Source organism: Lissotriton helveticus, chromosome 4_1, assembly GCF_964261635.1.
Source record: "Lissotriton helveticus chromosome 4_1, aLisHel1.1, whole genome shotgun sequence".
NCBI lineage: Eukaryota > Metazoa > Chordata > Amphibia > Caudata > Salamandridae > Lissotriton > Lissotriton helveticus.
Genome location: NC_136063.1, coordinates 204,550,061 through 204,572,874, shown reverse-complemented (window position 1 = coordinate 204,572,874; position 22,814 = coordinate 204,550,061). Strand labels below are relative to the sequence as shown.

The following is a 22,814-nucleotide window of genomic DNA, read 5'->3' as shown; positions in this document are numbered from 1 at the left end:
GGTCGATGTGCAGGGCAGATTTGTTTTTGTTAAAGGAATGATAGGTGATGAGCCGATGGTCTTTGATAGTGGTAGTGTATATGCCCCGCCCCCATTGCAAGGGGCACTCATAGAAAGGCTGTTTGGTGTATGGGCCGAGATCCCGGACGTGATGGCTGTAGTGGGCGGTGACTGGAATGACGTAATGAATGGGCGGCTGGACCGTCATAGGCCGGGGGGGTGCTACCAGCGGACACACCCACTAAACTGAGCGACATGGTGAGAGGGATGGGCTGGATAGATACATGGCGCTACCAACACACCCGTAGCCGTGAATATACCTACGTTTCTGCGGTACATAAGTCCTTTTCCAGGATTTATTACTTGTTTGTTCCCCACAACTGGATAGGGAGGGTGGACTCCACATCCATGCTGCCACGCGGCCTGTCAGACCACTCCCCGACAACAGTAGACTTACACCTAGATAGGAGGCGGCAGCCATTTAGGTGGCGCCTCTCCACGTGGCATCTGCAACAAGACAGTTATCAGACGCGTATGAGGGAGGCCATAGCCCATTACTGGGACGACAATGATAGGTCCGACACTGATGACATGACCCTCTGGGAGGCTCTGAAACCCACGCTCCGCGGAGTGGATATCGCCTGGTGTGCGGCAGCCCGAAGGGCACGCAGGGAGGATATAGAAGAGGCAGCGGGTCGGGTTCGAGACCTTGAGGAGAAATGCCATGCAGTAGGGGATGCAGAAGACGTTGGACAGTTGCTACTGACGCAGCAGTCATATACCTCTCTGCTACTTGATGAGGCTCGACAGCTGTCGCTGGCAACACAGAGCATAATATATCAGTGGGGCGATAAGTCCAGCACAATGCTTTATAGGCTTTGCCAGGGTACCTACCAGGCGCAGTCCCTACCGGGACTTCGTGATGAGGCAGGGGAAGCCATGACGGCCCCAGCAGACCTAGCAGCCAGCTTTGCACGATATTACGCGGCCCAATATACCCCCCCCCGGGAATCTCTCCCAGCGGAAGACATTGGCAAATTCCTTGCGGACCTCCCGCCACGGGCAATTTCGGATGAGGGACGTGCTCGTCTTGAGCTCCCACTGTCGGCTGAGGAACTGGGCACAGCCCTCGGAGAGCTGAATGCTGGTAAGGCCCCCGGACCCAAAGGGTTCCCATGTGAATTCTTTAAGAAATTTCATCTCCAGCTAGGGATGTACTATAAAAGGGCACTGGAGGCGGCCAGAGACTGTGGCCGACTACCGGCAGACTGGCGACATGCTGAAATCGTGGTCTTTTGTAAACCGGGAAGGCCCCCTGAACACCATGAATCTTACAGGCCAATATCGCTCCTGAATATTGAAGCGAAAATACTGGCGAAGGCACTAGCCAATCGTCTCCTCCCCTACATCACCGACCTTGTCCACCCGGACCAAGCCGGGTTTATGCCCCACAGGGCGACGAGACACAATAATCAGACGCGCGCAGGTGGCAGTAGAGGCGTCCCGGGCTGCCGAGATCCAGGCGGCACTCCTTCTGGCCGACATAGATAGGGCCTTCGACTCGTTAAGTTGGGTCTACCTCCGTGCGCTCCTATCCCACCTAAACCTCGGGCCCATTTCCTATCGTATCTGCAGCTGTTATACACGGATCTGACGGCGTCGGTGAGAGTGGCTGGGGCGGTGTCTGACCCCTTCTCAATAGGCCGAGGCACCCGACAGGGATGCCCCCTATCGCCATATCTGTTTGCCCTGGCCATGGAGCCATTGACGGCGTGGGTACGGATGGACGCACAGATGCGAGGCATCGAGTGGGAAGCGGGCCCATCAGACAGAATTGCGCTCTATGCCGATGACATCCTTTTCTTCCTCACAGATCTGAACAGATCAGGGCCGAGGGTCCTCGAAATAATGGGGATATTCGGAGAAGTGTCGGGTCTCCATTTAAACTTGCGGAAATCCACACTGTGGGTATTGGGAGAGCGCAGGGGCCTGGGATCCTGGGCGTCAGCGTTGCAGGAGGTGGCCGGAGGCCTTCAATATCTGGGCGTATTCCTGACAGACCTACATGAGATATCCTGGATGCGTAATGTTTTGCCTGTCTGGGACCGAGTCCCCTCGGACATGAAAATATGGTCCCGCATGCCCCTGAACATATATGGCCGTTCGGCCATATTCAAGATGGTGGCTCTCCCGCGTTTACTATACCAACTGCAAAATCATCCCTATCCTATCTCACCGCTGTGGTTCAAACAGGTGGATTCGGGGCTGGGACAGTTTCTCTGGGCTGGGGGGGCGGCGAGAGTGGCACTCCGCACTTGTTTCCTCTCCACATATTGTGGTGGTTTGGCAACATCAGATATTTTGTCCTACTATCAGGCGTCTCACCTATTGGTACTGAACGAATGGTGGTATGGGGATCGGGGCGACCCGGCCTATGCCCTTGAGAGATACATGATGGACCCGGACACGCTGCACACTATATTATACTCGGCTGCGAAGAGAAAGAGGCTCCCGGCTGTCACTCAAGTGGTTTTCCGGATATGGCGCGGGGCACTACACCGTATGGGGTGGTGGAATACACTGACAAGAGAAACCCCATTGTGGCAGAATGGGCAGCTGCCGGCACTGTCGTCCTTGCAGGGATTCCGCGGCTGGGATGCAATTGGAATATCGGCATTGGGCCACGTTCTGAAAGGCACGACCCTTAAATCGTTTCAAGAGCTGAGGGAAGAATATGACATGCCCCGAACCCAGTTCTTTAAATACCTGCAGTTCCGTCACGCCATAGCACCCGCCTCAAACGGCCTAGACTCATTGCCTGAATTTAGCCCCTTGGAAGCTAAGGTGTTTATGGGGGACTTGGAAAATAAGAAAATATATTGTATCTACCAGACACTGGTTACGCATTTCTCCTCTTCCCTAGACAAGCTGCGGACTAAATGGGAGGGAGACATAGGGGAGTTGGAGGAAGAAGACTGGAGAGAAGCCCTTGAGGCCCCAAGGGGAGCGGCTATTGCAGTACGCCTGCGATTTATTCAATTCAAATACCTACATAGAGCGTACTACACTAGGGAAAGGCTATGGAGGGCTGGCTTGATTGCATTCCCTGATTGTCTGAGGTGTGGTCGAGAGGCGGGCACATTTATGCATACGGTGTGGTCATGCGATAGACTGATGAGGTTCTGGACTGGTGTGTGGGACTGCCCGTCTGAAGTGTTGGGCTGGGAGCTCCCCCGCTCACCGCAGTTGGGCCTTCTTCATGTAATGGAACAAGTGGGGGGCAATATTTATAAACGGCATCTGTTGCTCCTGGGCCTCACGGTGGCCAAGAGAGATGTGGCCCGGGCCTGGAAAGACCCCAGGGCCCCCCTGGTGGGAGTGTGGAAAAAGGGATTAGATTTTTACATGGGACTGGAACGCCCGGTCTTCGAGGCCAGGGGCTGCCCCCGAAAACATTATAAAATATGGAAGAGATGGGCAGACTATCGAGGACTATGGTTGGAACCACCAGTGCAACATAATGTTGATGCAGGACAATTGAGTTTAGATCCTGGGTGAAGAGGAGTACACACCGAATGTTTCTCAACATGCTTTCTGATCTTGGACCAAGTAGACACTGTGCAGGGGGCTGGGGTGGGATCCGGGTTGGGGGAGTGGGAGGGGGATGGGAGGGGGGACTCTGGGAGGTTAATCTATTTTAAATTGTTGATTGAATTGCCTATATGTGATTGTTACTCACCTGCTCACAGCTCCTCCGGCGCCCGAAGAGCTGTGCCTTCTTTGCAATCTCTCAATAATACAATAAAAATTTTGTTCTGAAAAAAAAAATCCTAACAAAGAACATTGAGCTATTAACTTTCATCTAAGAGCTGCATCCAAACTGCAAGGTATAAACTAGAGCGTTATGGTTTTTTCCCTAAGCCTTTGATTAACCTAATGTTGCAAAAAGTGTTATTTTATGATAGAAATCAATAATGATTATTAAAGAGATCCCCCAATCATGGTATTAAGTTTTAAATTCTGAGTTTGTCTTTCTCCAGGCCAATCACTATTAAACTATACTGTCTACTAGTATGGTTATCACGTGACTCCTACACCTTGTAGTTATTTGTCTTATGTAACATTTCCTATACAGGGATTTACACATGTAAAATTGATTGTCTCTGTGTATATTGCTGACGACAGAAACTCCATGGCTCGGAAACAAATGGCTTGTGCTTCCACTTTTAAGCATATATGGGACATTCTGTGATTAGAAACATATTCCACTTTGTGAATTTATTTTAATGTCAATAGCTCATATCAATAGTTAAATAATCATGTGTATCCATTGGTTGAATTACATAACATAATAAGCTGTGACTGGTCAGTGAAATGCCAAACAAATAATAAAGATTGGGATGCTTTGCGCATCCTGGCCACACCTCTAACTCCGCCCACTGATCTAATCCTCAGTTTATTCCCGCCCTCTGATTCTCCGCCCACAGTTCCCCTACTTTTTTCCCCCACTTCGACCACTGCCTATGATGAAGCATTACACCCAGCTGGCGGGGTGTGTGAAGGCCCAAATTCCGAAAGGAGGGAGTCCCCTTTCGCAACAGGACATCCTATTGTTCTTTGATTCACGCTCGCCCTTCTTATCTCACGGACCTACATAGGACTGCATACCCTTTTTGGTTGTTGGAATTGTCTGGGCATGTATGCTGGGCCTTAAATAAGCCATTGCCCCCCCCTCTTTGGTTTGACTGATGATATGCTAACACACAACTCATGGGGAGGAAAAAGGAGCGGAGTGAACTTGGCAAACTGAAATGTGGAGATGAAGAGGAAGGTCTAACGATCGCAGCTGCGGAATGCTATAACTTGGCAAGACCACAAACATTTTTAATTGGGTGGTGTGATGAGAGGGAGAGCAAGGATTCGGATTTAGTAGCTAGATTGAGTACCATAGCAGATTTGGGTAAATCTCCACTGGCCCCAGACCAACTCCACCATGGAATCCCGTTTTAAAATGACTTGGCATCTAAACATTGAATTACATTTACAAAAAAAATAATAGGCAACTTTTTTACTGAAATTGGTACTACCACGGGACCTCCCTAAGTTAAATAAATCACTAAGTAATGGTAAAATGGGTGGATGGAGGATGTGTTCAGAAGGGAGATTCACAGTAGACCGTGATTAAGGGGCAATTTCACAGATCTTCTAGCCTGTGCAACAATAAGACGAGTGAGTTGAAGATTGGAGATAAACAGAAAAGGGATTGTGAGGTAGTGTAAATGAAACTGGAGCGGATAAAAGCTTGTTAACTTATTTCAAGGCCGTCTAGTAATGCATAATTTAAGTTGGTACAGTGTAATTTTTTGCATCAAGTGTACACTACCCGTAGTCCAGTGTATAAAATAGGACAAGGACACACATTGGAAAAAAACAATGGATAGGGATCTACATTCAAGTAAAGCACAAATTCGGACTCAAACGGTACAAGATTTGTTTTGAGATAACTTCAACGGCCAGCCTAGTTAATTATTGTTAATATGAACACAAAGATATTATTGTGGTATGAACAGAACCATGTACTGTTTGGAAATGGGTGCTATTTGTTAACTAATAAATAGACCTTTAAAAAAGATGTCAGATATTGAAGAACTCATTTTATGAATTCAAAGATATGTGGTGTTGGTTGCGCTACAACATAATCTTTGACAGTATTCGCTTAGCCTTTTGACCATGTGTTTACTCCCGCATTTTCAGTTTAATACCGGCTGTATCCTCTTTCATTAGAAGTTACGCACACATTGAGGGCGCCATGAAGCCGTCCTATCGCACGCATCATTCCAGTTAGCAGCTGACGTCTCCTACATTTATACCTTCCATGAATAAACATGTTGTTGACTTCTGTAAGAACTGCCACAGTTAGAGGACATTAATGTTAATGGTTACTATGCTTTACTCATGGTGTAATACATCGCTACATTGACCTGTTTTGAAATATTCGTAGTCTAAACATTTTCTCATTTTTAGGAACTTTTCGTTCGGTATTTGGCTGCTTACTCCTATAAGAATGGCACCGGGAAACAGAACAAAGAGCTAACATATGATGACCTTTCCAGCACAGCTGAAGAATCGGATGTATTTCAGTTTCTTGCCGGTATGTAGAAATTTCAAGTCTAATGTAGCACAACCACAGGGGACCACTACAGCATTATGGGGCTTAGTAAAACTGTTAAATTCACTATGTAGGAGTTACCACATGTTCAGTGTAGCATTTTGTTGTAGTGGTGCTTTAATGCCGCTAGCTGGATACCTTTCAGCGGTATTACTGAACATGTTTGAGGGACAGCAAGTTAGTAGAGACTTCACTGCCTTGCTGTGCCATGGAGAGGGGAGCAAAGGACACTCGTGGAAGCTCAATGGAGGGATTTTTATCTTTAATGTGAAATTTTACATCACCATTTTGGAGCGGCAGCCATTTCATTCATGAGGAAGTTGTTGCTAATGAGGGGTGGTGATTTTGTGGGATGTGGCTGACTGACTAAAATGGCGAACGCTTTCTAAGCCCACTCCGCATCCCTTCCCCTAATTATCCTGATTTATCTACACGAGTTGAGCATCTGACAGCCAGTCCATCGCTGCTGATGCCACCCTACCATAGCTGCCAAGGTTTCAGGTTGCTTATGTGTGACATTTCCATAATTTCAGTGTAATTATGAGTGACATTCAACGACTATGAGTGACACTTTCTTGTGAGCAAAATAAAAGCACTAAAACCTCTTCGAACTGCTCAAAATCCCTGAAATGGAAACTTAAGATACAGATACCGATGAAACATATGTTCGGTAGCAGTCAGAAAGGTAATATCAATAGTGCTGAATGTTAGCCAAGGGCTACAGAGTGTGCAAGGGGAAGCTTGTCTGTAGGATAAAACTGTGGAGACAGCTGTGTGTTACCGCGCTACCACGCCTACCCTCGACTCGAGCCCTGGCTAGCCTGCTGTCTGGGAATACCCCTCAGCCTTGCGGTTTTTAAGCCTGTGGGGCCTAATAGCTAACTCAAAGTGTCGATTCCTCTCCTGCTTTTGGCCCCCAGACCCACCAGTTAACACAGGAGTGTTAACAGTAGACCTACCCAGGGCTTCAGTCGCAGCCAGTAGGGCTGGATCGGGGGTCCGTAACTGACCAGGCTGTATTTTCGGTGTCCTGCTCTGATTGTTCTGTATAATGAAAGGAGGCCAAATAGTACCTGCCCTCTTCATCCTCTCTGCACGGATTGGCCTCTCGTCATTTTACAGAACAATCAGAGGAGGAAACCGAAAATACAGCCAGGTCAGTTTTGTTGCATTGCTTCGTCTTGAGTCCGTGGCGTTAGCAACAGGTTGTGGTCCTGGGATGATCAATGACGAGACTAGAGATGATCGGGAGCGGCGGGACTTGGTTCCCTGACATGACAGCAAAACAAAAAGCAGCAGCAACTATACAATTTTACTGGAACTGTGAACATTATTCACAACTTCGTTACTTATTCTGCCAGAAAATATCCCCTCTTTGGAATCTTGTGGGGTGCGGCGACTGGCACAGACTTGATTAGTCCGCCTCCTACTCTCCTCTTTTCACAGCGATTGATTACGTTTCCTTTACACTTTTGGTCTCGCCTAGGTGCTGGACCTCGTGTGGACTCTTCTGAAACCCATGTACAGCTGCTCTTCTAGTAACAGGGGCAGACAGCAGCACGTACCCCCGGGCACTCTGGGCACGACAACCTCAGGCACGTACTTGGTCACACACTCCCCACCGGCTGCCTGCAGCCATGTTTGGGCAACAGAACTCTGAGCTACAGGAATATTTCGAGATTTTTGTTGTTTCTCATTTAATGGACGGTTTACCAAAAGAGTAGTTGTTCTAGGTTTTATGCTTACGTCGTGAAAACCTCTTCTCTAGTCGAACTCCAGGACTAGGCTGATTGGAGACACAATTTAATGCCGTCTCACTTACATTCGTCAACAAATCAGTGTCAGGAGTGCAGTCCAAGTGACTCTAAAAGTCACTGAAACCAAATCCCTAACTCCGGTTATATGAACTTCCCTGAATAAATAGCAAATGAGAAAATCCTGTGAGTGTCCCAAACTTTATAGAGCGTGGCAATTAATTGCTACATTTCTATGTGTCACTCTTCAATTAAAAAAAGAACACGGGGGGCGTGGCTAGCAGCCGGAGATGGCGGCAGCATAGAAGGAGCGCTCCGTGGTTGAAGTGGCCTCCTTGACAATCCGAATACTGATCCGGTGACATTTTATTCCCTGCGGGCAGGTTCCAAAGCCCAGGACCGGGCGGCGCACACTGAGACCAGCGGAGAGTCATTCCGCCGGGCGGAGGTCGAGTTACGTGAGTGACCCACTAAGGCCGTGCATAGACACTGAAGCAGGGGAGCTGCCTGACGAGGCGAACGGACCGGAAGTGCAGCGAGCTCAGCGTTGCGGCGCCGGAAGCGCCCGCTTGTAACAGTGCACGGAGGGTCGGAGGTCGAAGCGACTTGGCGCTGACATCGGACTGAAAGTGCCCGGGAGCGAAGGAACTGCCGGCACTGCGGGCGCCTTGGCGAGCTGCGAGGGAACACCAGGTTGGAGGCGGACCCGGACGGCCCCGCTGATTCAAGGACCGGGGCCGCCATCTTGCCGCTGACTGCGGTGCGGCCCGGAGCATAGGGCTGTGAGGGAGCCGACCCGTTGACCAAGACCCCAGGTGAGACCTGGTCCTGATTCCAGGGGCCCGCGCCAGCCGGTGGCCGTTGTTGATAACGGGGCGCCGGTGCATCTCCCCGTGTTGGTCCCCGTTGGTGGGGAGCGGAGTTCCGCTTGACATATTGAGCCCCAGACTGTTGCAGCCGGATTGTGGTGCGGACGCCCTCTGCTTTGGGTCGCACTGCAGGGCGGACCTCGTTACCGACGAAAATACTCCGAGAGCAGCGCTTGAGGACCCCCACGCACGCTTCCCCAGCGGCAGATGCACTGAGGGGGCCACATTGAGAACGACCTCCAGGCCTCATCCACCACAAACTCCGACCCCACGGGTGCCGTGCGCCGCTGCGGCAAAGGGGTAAGACGGCTGTTGGCCTTCAGCAGCCCTGGACACTTGCCCTGAACCATAGGCGGCCTGTGTGCGGAATCGGCCAGTACTCTCTCCCGCTGGCGACCTGGGGTAACTCCGCCGACAGGTGATCGCTATCACTGATCGATCAGAGCAATCCGACGGCCCAGTCACCGGCCGGAGGCCTACACCGGGGCTTCTTCTCGTCAAACCCCAACTCCGCGGGCAGCGATCCCACAGTAGCCAGGGACGTGCTCACCAAGATGGCCGGCAAAGGAACGAAGGGAGGGACCACGCAATCCCGTCTTGATAAATTCGCCTATGATAAAGCACCTTCCTCCCCAACGGACGCCAGAACGCAAACGGGCAAAACCGCTGAAACAGCGGGGGGGAAAAGAGCGACCCTGGACGATGTGATGCGCGCCCTGACCCAGGTTCAGGCAACGGTGGGATCGATCTCAGCGGAAATAACTCTGATAAGAGCGGACTTTCACAAAATGTCCGAGAAAGTGAAGACAATGGAAGTAGTGACCAAGTCCTTGGTGGAGGATGTCTCGGAACTGCAGCTGAGTGTGGAACGGATCTCGAAGGAAAACAAAGACCTGCGTGACAAGCTGGACGATCAGGAGGGGCGCTCGAGGCGGAATAACGTCCGCATTTTAGGGGTTCCAGAATCGGAAGACACGAGGGCGATGGACCTGTATGTGGAGGAACTGATCAAACAACACTTGAAGCCTAAAGGTCTATCTGCCTTTTTCACAGTGGAGAGGGCGCACCGAGTCCCGGGGGGTCGCCCGAAAACGGGCGCTAGCCCCAGACCGATCATTGCTCGACTCTTTAATTTTAGAGACAGAGATGCGATCCTACAAGCGGCGAGGAACTCACCCCCGTCAAACTCCAGAATTCCACCCTGGCGTTCTTTCCTGATTATACGGCGGAGGTTGCCCGCAGGAGGAGGACATTCTTTGAGGTCAAGAAGGAACTGAGGGCGAGAGAGATTCCGTATTCCATGCTCTTTCCAGCCAAATTGAGGGTGGTAGCAGACAATAAAACGTGGTTCTTTGACTCACCGGAGGCAGCACGAGACTGGCTGGAGGGTTGGAGAACGGCGGGGCAGCCTCGCCGCTCTACCAGACCAAACAAGTACCGCGCCAATGGAGCCCGTCTGAGCTCAGAGGCATCAGGAGGAGAATCCGAATTGCACTCACCGCTGACCAACTTGCCAGAAACGGAAGAAACTGAAGATCAATGACCTGCCGCTGTGGATACTGTAGACTGACTGTAAAGATGAACAGAAGCGCCGCCAAGGACACTGGGCAGAGGTCCTCCGTGGATAAGGAAGGGGGCCGCCGACTCCGGAGAGTCTTTCACCCCAGCGAGCAAGTACTGTGTTTTGGGATTGGGTCAGGCACTCTGCTGAGTTGGGCGGGCGGGCAGTTCTACGTCCGTCTAGCAGGGGGGCAGGGAGGGGGGGAGTTGGGTATTGGGAGTTAGGGCAGTTTTTAGTTAGTTACACTGGTCTAGATTGGAATAACATGGAACAGGCACGTAGTATATGGCACACATTTACTGTCAACCACAGAAGCTATGGCACACACCACACGAGCTGACGCGGGGAGGGGGGATCTAGCACGGGGCCAACGACACCGTTGCAACTTATGTCTTGGAATGTGAGGGGACTGGGAGACAAGGTCAAACGAGGTTTGGTACTGCATAGCATAAGAAGATTTAATCCGGCCCTGGTCCTACTACAAGAAACGCATCTAGTGGGCTCAGCAACACATGCACTAGATAGAAGAGGTTACCATATGATTGTTCACTCCGAATTCACTAGAGGGTCCCGGGGTACGGGGATTCTAATGCACCGGTCTTCTAACTACATAGTCCAGTCCACGAGGGTAGACGCTCAGGGACGCTTTGCGGCGGTACATGGACAATGGGAAGGGAGGTCGCTGAATGTGGTCTCGGTGTATATCCCGCCGGCGCTGCACGCAGTCGCTCTCCCGGAACTAGGGAGATTCCTGCTCGACCTCCCGGAGGGAGACCTTATCTTGGGTGGGGACTTTAATGCAGTGGCGCACAACACACTAGATAGATTCCCAGCTAGTGCACGGACTTCCGGGCCGTTCCGGCTGCATGGTTTTCTAGAAGCGCAGGGTCTGGTGGACATATGGAGGCAGTTACACCCGGGCGACCGGCAATACACATACCACTCGGCGGTCCATGACAGTCTGTCGCGCATTGACTACTTTCTGACACTGGGAGAGGGACTCCTTACCATAACCGACGTTCAAATCAAACCTAGGGGTGTCTCAGATCACTCCCCGTTGACACTAGTTCTCTCCGTCCCGGAGAGGACCCGAAGACATATATACCCGATATACCCAGGATACCTTAAGGTGCCACTGGTGGCTAAAGCTCTGAAAAAAGCGACGAGGTGCTACCTCGCAGAAAACACCGGCTCGGTTTCGTCCCCCTCAGTCTTGTGGGAAGCTTACAAGACGGTACTCCGGGGGCAGGCCATATCCACCATAACACGACACAAGCACACCCAAGGGCAGGAATTAATAGATCTAGAGGATAAACTCGCCAGGGCTAACGAAGCACATACGGCTACACCGTCGTGTGAAACGCTGCACACGCTCCGGATGAGTCAACGGCGTCATACCGATTTTGTACGCCAGAAAGTGATAGGAAATATAGCGACCACAGCACACAGGGTGTATGATGTCGGGGATAAGGCTAATAAGCTCCTGGCCTGGCTAGAGAAAAAGCAGAGAGGACAAAGAAATATACTACAGCTGAGGGACCCTGCGGGTGTACTACAGACCCGTCCATCACGGATAGTGGAACTATTGGCAGACCATTTCCAGAGGGTCTACTCCCCTGAGATGGAAGTCACGCGAGAGATGACGGAAACGGCTCTCGTGGACGTACCCACCCGCACCTTGTCGCGAGACGTGATGGAGGAGCTGGAGATGGACCTGACCGTTGAGGAGCTGCAGGCGGCCATTGCGGCACTGCACTCGGGGAAGGCACTGGGCCCCAACGGGATACCAATTGAGTGGTACAAAACTATGTCGGACTCACTCGGTACGCCCCTACTTAATATGTTTGCTGACAGTCTGGGGCGCGGACAGTTGCCGCCTGACCAATGTTTGGCTACCATAGTGGCGATCCCGAAACCCGGCAAGCCACCGGAGGATTGCGCCTCATACCGTCCAATTTCCCTCCTTAACGCTGAAAGCTAAATTTTGGCGAAATTATTGGCCACTAGATTACTGCCTCATCTATCACACCTAATACATCCAGATCAGTCGGGGTTTATGCCGCATAGGAGTACGGCGATGAACCTCAGACGGCTACATGGTGTGATGGCACAGGCTCCATTATTGACGGAGCCGGCGGCAATCCTCTCGCTTGACGCCAAAATGGCGTTTGACTTGGTGGAATGGAGTTACCTCTTTGCGGTACTGGAGCATATGGGTTTCGGGCCGAAATTCATAGCGTGGATTAAATTATTGTATAGTAACCCTGTGGCGCGAGTGGCGGCGAACGGCCACCTCTCCAGAGAAATACCACTAGCTCGGGGTACGAGACAAGGCTGTCCGCTCTCGCCGCTGTTATTCGCCTTGGTGCTGGAGCCGTTGGCCACCATCATTAGATCTACCAGGCTACTGCGGGGCATCGATTGGGGAGACGGTTGGGAAGACAGGGTGTCGCTGTACGCCGACGATATGTTAATATATCTGACGGACCTGGAGGTGGGGATTCCAGTGCTACTAGCGTTGTGTGAGAGACACGGGGTGGCCTCAGGTTATACAATTAACTGGTCGAAGTCGGTGGTCTACATGCTGCAAGGAGCGCCACCTAACATTGTAGGGGGCTGCCCACTAATATTTGAGACTGCATCCTTCCGATATTTGGGGATCCAAATCACGAAGAACCACACGTCGTTCCAGGACCTGAATCTCAAGCCGCTGCTCGACAGGTTGAAAACAGATGTCAAACACTGGAAAACCCTCCCGCTAACACTGTTGGGCAGAGCGGCACTATTCAAGATGTTGGCACTGCCCCGTTTCCTGTACGTCCTGGAAAACACGCCAGCGATGGTCCCATCATCGTTTTTCAGACAAGTAGCAAGTCAACTGTCGGGCCTACTATGGGGAACCCAGCCAGCTAGGGTTGCTCAGGTGAAAATGGTCAGGGACTGGTATAGTGGGGGAGTGGCACTCCCCAATCTGGAATTATATTACTGGGCGGCTCACCTCAAGGTGATCAACCAATGGCTGCATGCACCACAGGATGATCCGGCGTATTTGGCAGACAGGAGACAGCTAGGTACTAACACCCTTCTGGCCCCTCTCTACAACAAGAGACTGGTGACAACACTGACTGGCCCGACTAAACACACAGCATTGCTATGGCATAGAGCGCAGATACGGCTGAAATGGGAGGGGGTGATTACACAGCTCACACCCTTGTGGGACTCCAAAGCCCTGGGTAATCTACGACAAAGTAAAGGGTTCACCCAATGGGATAATATTGGGATATCCACTGTAGGTGATATGTGGACGAAGTATGGAGTGGTTACATTTGAGACCCTGAGGGAACAATATGATCTGGGTGTTACTGAAACATACCGTTACATACAGATTAGGCATGTGTTAATGAATGCAATTGCACCAGGTACCAGGGTCCCAGAATCTGCTCCGCTTGAAGACCGCCTACTCACAGGCTTTATGGAAGCCAGCGCCACTTCTCTCACCTACCGCAAATTGATAAACAATCTACCTGACCCACTGCGGAAGCTGAGAGAAAAATGGGAGGAGGAACTGGGGGAGATGGATGATACACACTGGAATGCAGCTATGGCGTCACCCAAAGAAGCTGGTATCTCCATGAGATTTCGGCTGGTGCAATTTAAAATATTACACCGGGTGTATTACACACGCAGCACCCTACATAAAATACAGAGGGCAGATCACCCTTATTGCTTGAGGAACTGTGGGGCAGAGGGTACACTGTTACATACGTTGTGGTCCTGCCCCAGTGTGGCGGACTATTGGAGGCGCATAACACGCACTATGGCCCAAACACTACAACTGTCCGTCACGCCTGATCCTAGAGTGTGTTTATTGAATGTGTGGGGTCCAACCAACCTGAAGTTGCACGGACGGCAGTGGGTGGTTATTGGAATGATGTTGGCGAAGCGAGATATAGCGCAAAAATGGGGGGCATCGGAAACACCAACCTTAGCGCAGTGGTGCAGGAACATGGATATGCTCATGGTGACAGAAAGGGCGGTCTATCAGCAGAGAGCTAACCCACGTAAATGGAATAAAATATGGACACCCTGGAACAAGTATAGAGGAGATCTGTGTGAGCCGCTGCCCGAAGAGGAAGAGTTAGATAGTTCGGGGGAGGAAGATGAGGTGGATATGACCAACTAGTGGGGGCGGGGACATACAAGGTAGGGGGTGCTCCAAGATTCCCGGGATCTTCCGTTATGAACGGTGGCTATGCGAACTGTGACATACGAAACTTTACTCGAAATACTACCCTGACTGGAAGTTTTAATGTGTATATTACTTACTGCTAAGATTCCAATCTATAACCATGTAAGTTGGAAGTTTCATACAATTAAACCGGCTGCATTAGCGGTTGGGAGTGGCTGAATGTTGACGCTACCCTGACGAATGTTTGATCATACTGATTTATGTGTTTTGCAGCAACAATAAAAACAATTTAAAAAACACAAAAAAAAAGAACACGGGAAACTTACCGAGCCGAGGATCTGTCGAATGCAGAAATTAAAGGCAAAAGTTAACACCAGTATGAATCGGCCAGGTGACAGTCCCCCGCCGCTTCTACCTCACTTCCTCTTCCTCTGGACATGACGCCACTAGTACGGTCACATCAGGTAATCCCGGGCCCCCATGGTGTGCCACAGTGACAGCCAGTAGTAACCATTGCTGAGAGGGCAGGCCCCCTCCCCCCTCGGTAATTGGCAGCAGTGTGTCAAAGCCGCACAGTGCTGCAGTAATTGTTATGCAGCCTGAGCCAGGCACCAGCAGGCTGAGCAGATTTGTAACATTGTAGCGCTCTCAGCCACTCCAGAGCTGAGAGCAGATAATCTTAACTCTTTATGCACTGACTGAGTCCAGCAAGCAGCTGCAGGCAGCACGTCTCGGAGTAGCAGATCCAGGGCACAGGTGCCGCCGGTGGTGCTCGCTGGCGAGTGACATTAAATGCATGACGATGCATTTCAGTGCGGTGACACCACACTGAAATGCATGAGCGTCACACCTGATGCGTGATACTTGGCAGGCATGCCCTACGGTTGTTGACTCTACTGCCCAGATAACCACAGGCCCCCTCCCCCTGTAGATGTACCTGCTGGGGCTGTGGCCTGGTCATGCGCTGCCACCATGACTCACCTCTCCTTTTGGTCTCCGCCCCAGCCCTTGTGAGTTGTACGGCCGGAGAGGAGCTTGGTGCCTCGTCTCTCCGGGCTCTGCCGCCGTGAGGCACCCTCACATCAGCTGTGCCGTGCAGACGTCTTGCTGGTGTCCGGTGCCGGATCGGGCCACCTACAGGCCTGCAATGTGAAAACCCGAGCTGGGCATCATGGCGCCGGGGTTCTCAATACTCGAGCCTGGGCGGCGCCTCGCCATCCTGTTATCAGAGGTCGGGCCTGGGGCTGCCTGCCCCCTCGCTTCAACGGTCTGCGTGCGGGTTGCCTCCGCCTGGTTCCCCGGACCCGGCAACCCACCTGGCTGTGGAAAGTGAGTCCATTGGGGCGCCACTGCCAGAGCGGACCTGTGCAGCTGGGGTGCCCGGAGGTCATTCGGGCCTATGGTTGGTGGGGGTCCCTCTGCTGGTAACATCTCGGCAGGCCCTGGGCCGCACAGTCTCACGCCCCACAAATCACGGTTACTGGTGTGCTGACAGAGGTGGGGGGCCGTGTCAGGCCCACGCTGCTTCTCTCCTCCTTCCTACTGCTGGCATAACCCACCAGGCCTCGCACTTACGGGCGAGGTCCGGGCATTGCACCGGATCTAGGTAATTCCCTCTGCCGCATATCCTTTGGATGGTCTGAGCCACGGGGACTGGCCGGGCCTGGGCCTCTGCAGCACAACGAGTTGGCACTTACACGATAATGACATGGCCAGCTGTCCTATCGCTCACAAGGAGTCGCTGCAGGGCTGTCCTGGTGTCAGCTGTGATCCCTTCGCGCTTACTGGTGGGTACTAGAGGCGATCCTGGTCACTGCTTGTGGCTGGTCCCTCACCTATTGCTCACCTGACTCCATCCAGACAACCTCTCTGCAGGCCGTATTGTCTCCTCTTCACTGCCCGGACTTTGCCTGCTTTCACAGTTTATACATGAGGTCAAACCACTCATTGCCTTGGAAGGGGGGGGACAATCTGGGAGTCGAGTTAGACCAAGCTCGCCCCCGCTTCATTCTACCTGACGCCACGACCCACAGCTCCAACACTGCCGCGGGGTGCCTCCTCTGCACACAGCCACTGACCACCATTATTGGCACCATTTTCACTCCTGCACGCCTGGGTCCTGTCTGCTGCTACCTGGGGCACTCCTTAAGGGGCATACGCTCAGCTGCCGGGTGTAGTGGCTGGGATGTCACTGGAATAGCTGCCATGATTCCCCCCTCTGCACTCCCTCCACTCACCCCTGGGTTCCTGCTATATAACTCACTGGGGCCAGCAAGCACATCCCTTGCATACTCTCTTATTATATGCCCACTGCGCAACAACTGGTCCTGGGCTTCCTCCTCTCCACCACTCCACACCTCAACAGCAATCAGGAGATGGGAAGATCTTCCACCATCTGCCATCTCAGCCAAGCTCGACTTGTTCCTCATGGCTGTGGAGAAGATTGGAACGGTGCTAAACCATGCGTGCATATCACTGGGGGTGAAAATGGACAAAGTGGTGTCAGACTTTAATCTGTTGAAAAACGACCATCAAAAACTCGCTGAAAGGGTGCGCAAGACCGAACTTACACTTACCGATTTGCGTCCCCAGTCTCGCAACCACACCAACGCGCTACAGGATCTGCTGGACTGGGTGTGCACTTTGGAGTGTAGTGTAGTTCCTATAGTCCCAATAGGCTCTGCGCATTGGAATAATATCTTCAGTAGTGTAGACGTAGGACTGCGGTTATCTAGGTCTCTACTGACTATATTAGACTTAAGTGTTTGCCAGCTAGCTCAGAGTTCACTAGAAACTTTCTCGAATAAGCGAGGAGGAGTCTAACCTCCCTGGATAGACAAGAAGGGATTTAGTTTCTGACAACCATAAAACATAACAACTTTGCTCTCCCTGAATAAGAGTATATCTCTAGAGTCGTGTGAAAACAAAAGACAGCTATTTCACTCAGTCAATAAGTGCGTACTTAGTTTCGCCAGATTGCAGAGAAAAAGAGAGACGGGCGTTTTCAATAAAAGGTGTTATTTATTGAGCAGTCTCTTTCCTCATACAAGAGAAATGAATTGCTACAATTGCAATACCTATAGTTAAGTAGAGTGCATACAGTAAAAGCAGGATTATGAAATAATACTGTAAAAGCATTGATATGGTTTCTTAGCCATATGATACTTTAAAATGGATAAAATAGATACATACATATATACATTGACTAATCGTACTCAACTGGTGCTTCTGACTAAGCCTACCCCGGTGTACCTGACCTAAGCCTAATACGTGGGAAGGAGTAAGTAAGTAGCAGGTTAAGTTCAGTTTGGTTTGCCAAGAATCTGACTCAAGAATTCTCTGTAAGGGTTTAGTCAGTTCAGTACCTGGGTAATAGAAGGCAGGAGGGCTGGTATCTCTCTCTCAGGACTCGATATCCCAGTCACCCGCAAGGGTATGCTGGAAACGCCGGAGGCTGGATTTCTCGGCAAGAGAAAAGACAGCGTCTTTCTCAGCGCGTCAAAAGGGAGGGGCAGCGTCCGTGGGCTCTCGCATCAGCTGGGCTCTCGGGCAAGTAGTCGGTGCTCCAGATTCGCCACCACCGTGTGTTTGCTTAAGGCAGCGTTGGTATATTTATACCTGAAAGGTGCCGGGGTTGACGTAAGGATGGACATAAGACGTCAATAAAGATGTCACTAAGAACTGGTCGTTCTTACAGTGCTTTACAGGAGTTCTCGGACGAAATCAAAACAATAGCAGGCGGGGATTTCCCAGGTTGCTGGAGGCTTGGATTTGTTTAAGAACTCTGTGTGCTTTCTAGGGGGCTGGAGGAATAGGCTTGCTTAATGTGACAGCAGGCGCTATGACCGAATTATGAAAAGGGTTTCTGTGCCGTTGCAGGGATATTATTGATTTATAACCGGACAAGGGCAAAGAATAGGATATTGATTCAGGTACCTAGATAAAACACACTACACCCACTCCACGAATTCATGTCCATAATTACTAAACTAAGCAATAGTAAAGATATCCAACGGTGCATGTGTATACCGATCACCCCAAAATACATTATTTTGCATCTGAAATGGTATATGCGAAATACACGAAAATGAGTATAGGTACTGTATGCTTTCAAGCAGTGTAATCATTCATTAAAAGGATGCACATATATTTCAGCATGAATGATTTGCGAAAATTACACATGAAATGGCTCTTAAAACAGAAAAGAAAAGTGCGAGACCACTTCATCACATATAAATACAGTTATTTTTAAATATGCTAGAGGCTGAGGTAATATATTGTCTCTAGAGTTCCTAAAAATAGAAGCTCTGTTCTCTAAGAATAGTTCTACTTTAAGCAGAGGATAAGTGCCAAAAATAAAAGGTAAATATTTTGGAATCGGGGAAAAAAATAATTTCGTTTTCAAGGGAAGAAGTCAAAACAGTTCCAAATATTTTCAGAAGCTTTTGTTTTTCAAAGCTGAAGGCCAAATCCAGAGTTCAGGGAACGCTGAGTGCTCATTTGCTTAAAAGTTTATTCTTTCTGTTCGGGCGAGAACATCATTTCAGACAGACTTTCAAAAAAGCAGTTTACCGCTTCAGGTGAAAGTTCGACCAAGTTGGAAAATGCCGCAACTGTGCAGTCGTGAGAATGATTGCTATCATCGATGACAGGATCAGCAGTGCTCACAGAGGGTCGTACCTGGTTGATGCTGCTCTCATCTTACACTTCACTACCCTTCAATCGCAGTGGTGAAGTCTCAACGAATGCCGTCATCAGGATGGGTAACCGCTGGGGACAACACAATGCATGAGCCTTTACTGGACTGAGCAAAGTATCTGTATCCAATGGTACTTCTGATTGTAGTGTAAGACAGACGTCTAACACGCATTCTTCTCCGCACAGCATACATCTTAACACAGGTAAGATACAATTTTGCCAGATGGGTCTGAATGAAAGAAACCAGGTCATATTCAGATCTCTTAGCCGGGCTAATCCAAGGACTTTAGTTAAGCGGTCCCGATAGCATATAGCAAGGATCGTTTCTTCCATTGTAGCTGGAGTCTTGTCTGCGTTTTGGCTTGCCATAACGAAGCAGGTGAGTCAAAAAAAAATGCCTGCTACGAGTCCCAACAGGAGTGGAAGGCCACCAAAGAGTGAATGGACAAAATTAGGAAAAATGCCCAGGACTGCTTTGAAAGGTGTCAACAGTCCCGAAAAAAATTGTCTTAAATACACTCGCGATACCATTCGTATCAGAAATGTTTAAGATTTCGTTTAGCATTTCTGCGAAGTGTAGGGGGCAATTTGTTGATAAAAGGTTATGAATCTCTACTCCTATAACACTACACCTATACCCTTAATCCGCTGCTGTATGTACACGTGCATGGGGGGGTGGGGTAGGGGGGAGTTGCTGGGAGTTGGGGGGGGACAGGGGTCGTGGGGTCGGGTGGGTTCGGGGTTTGTTAATGTCGAGCTTATTTTCACTGCATACTTGAATACTTGCTACTTATCTGATATACTGTGCCTGTAATGTTGGTGGTGATCTCCGATTGGTGGGATGCCACTCTCTTATTGCCTACTTGCTCAATAAAATTGGTTTTGAAAAAAAAGGTTATGAATCTCTGCCGTTGTCCTTGCAACTTGGAGATCATACGTTTCTTTCGATGACATCAAAGGCACTGGCGTCTGTAGAAGCACAGTCTTCATTCTGCTTAAAGTATCAATTCGAATAGAAGAGATTTTCAGACTGGGCCAAATATTTTCCTCCCTGTCTGGAGTGTCGTTTGGAAACAATACTCGCATACAACAAGTGACCATGGAACTTACGCTTACTAGATAAGCTTTTCCTGGCACCATGCCACAACATCTGTGGTCCACAATTAGAATATAGCTCCCGTTAGAAAGCCGTTTAAAGAATGGCTCTAATCGAGTTGCAGGTGTGCCAAGCTGGTGACATGAAAGGTTATTTGAAGTCCCCTCACAGGCCCCATGTAAATTTATACCCTGACACAGAAGTATACCACTTAGTGATTTTTCACAATTATTACCACTAAAAAATACATTCTGTCCTTTTTCACTATAACATGTGTGTGTGTAAGGTAATTCCCATGTTGACTTAATGTATCCTTTACCCAATCTTTCATACTGGCCTGCCTGTATATACTGTTGGCAGTATCGAAATTGGAAAGTCGTTATAGGAATAGTTATTATCCCATGTATTATCCATTCAATGACCGGTCGTTCTGACATTGTCAATGGTAATCTCTCAAGTTTTTCAATGCTCAGAATTGTATATTCTGCTCCCTTTTGTGCCAAGCTGATTTGTATATCAGTAAGGTTAAAGATAGAGAATAATGACGTTGTGTTGATTAAACGCCAAGGCACGTAGCCTGAACGCAGATTCTGTAACGTCCAGCCAAGCTGTACAATAGAACGCAATTGGGACTGACCATGTTGTAACATTAGCATGTCCTGTTCTATTATATCGATTGCAGATGATACAATACTGTCCAGTGAATATATTCTGGAAGACAGTCATTAACCCATTGTCCACAACAGAAAGTGTTTTTTCCAAATTAATACGGTCAATTTCCCGTATTTTCTCTGTTGTTTCAATTTGAGTTACTTTCCAAGCTTCGTTGTAAGCTGCATATATAGAGGCCGCTATGAAACGCTTTTGACGCTGTTTGCGTGGTCCCATAATGAAATCACGCAAGTCAGCACCTTCTTTAAGTAAAGTCAAGTGTTGCTTAATTTCTGCCAGTGTGGATGTATGTAGCCATTCGAGGCACAGTTTTCCTACATTGTATGTTGTTACAATCCCTGGATGTTGTCTCTGGGAGTATCTAGGGTCTGGCCTGGTCAATTTGAACCCCTGTATTTTGTTCAGCAATCTATCTTGACAGTTATTTGTGTCTGTGGGCCAGATCAACCATTTCTTTCAATCAGGATGTGTTCTGTTTTGGTTTAAAATATGGGATACGTCTATCTCAACCTCTGTAGTGCTATTACTGTCAGGTGTTGGCTTTGGAATAGACGGTTTGTTTAAGTCTTTAATTTTGGCTAGGCCAAAACAGGATGTTTGTTGAATTGTGTCATTCAAAAATATAATTTGTTCTGGGATCATGCAGGCTCTGAATAATGAATCTATACCTTGGACCTGCCAATCTCTGGTACCCCAGATTGTTTTTGTTTCAATGTTTTTGTTCCAAAAATCAAAACCAAATGTATTCACTTTTTCATAAAATGATTCTGAATAGATTAATTTTGTATTTGTTAGCATGGGTTTCATTCCTGTCTTATTTAACAGTTTGAAATAAAATGTTTCTGCGTCACTTGTGTTAAACCCTGAGAAGTATGGAAATTTCTCATAGAATGTCTTCGAGCTATCTTTTGGTGGAGTTGCACAATGTTCCCATTGATTATAATTTAAAACATTTCTAGGCTGAGCAGATTTATGCAAATAATGGTTACCATAGTGGTTGTAGCAGTACATCTGATCATAATTTGATGAACCCTGTAAATAATCATGTTCTGTAAATTTTGCTGACATAACTAAGTCTGACATCATATCATTAATACTTTCAAAGTCCCATTCATCAGAGAATGTACTCGGTTTTACAAAGTCACTTAATGAAACCTTAAATTGATGAGGATACTTCAAGAGTTCGACCGGGCCATATATATCGTAATCTGTTTTGTCCCATGCTACCCCACCGGGTAATGGATTGGCTGTGAAGTTTACTGAAGAAAGTTCTCTTTTCTCGATGTGTGAAGAGTTGTGTGGCTTTAGGACCAGGTTGATGTGCTGGCTTGCTGTGTCCATTGTAACATATTTTCCTTCAATGAAGTGTCCCAAGCATAGTACCATGATGAGCCAAAGCAGGAGAAAAAGTACACCTAGCACCACCCAAAATTCAATCCATGGAGAAATCAGATAGGTTTCTTGTAGTTGATGAAAGAGTTCTTTAGCTTTGTCTTTAAAAGTTTTTGTTGTTGTTGGCTGTTCCTCAGGTTCGCTCGGATCCTCAGAAAAGTCTTCGAAATTCATGAAGTAGCCTGATGCAGTTCTGTCAATTGTTGGATTGCTTCTGGATTTTCTTTGTTTCATTAGCATATTCTGTGGCTACATCGTTGTAGACAGGTGTTTCTTGACGAATTGTTGTAATTTGGGTTTCAAGAGGAATAAGTTCCATGGCTTTGTTGCATAGTCCTTGTTGATTCACTGTAGGTTTATCAAATGTGATTAGTCTCTCAGTTTGAACCTCTAGATTTGTAGCAAACTTTGGTG

General features: G+C 49.0%; 1 protein-coding gene across 1 annotated transcript in view; it reads left to right on the top strand.

Moving 5' to 3' along the window:
• Window positions 1-22,814, top strand: part of CHRAC1 (chromatin accessibility complex subunit 1) — a 122,361-nt gene that overhangs the window by 73,270 nt on the left and 26,277 nt on the right. The window contains exon 2 of the mRNA XM_078686703.1: window positions 6,025-6,151. Coding sequence (XP_078542829.1) covers window positions 6,025-6,151 — 127 coding nt within the window. The remainder of the gene's footprint in view (window positions 1-6,024; window positions 6,152-22,814) is intronic.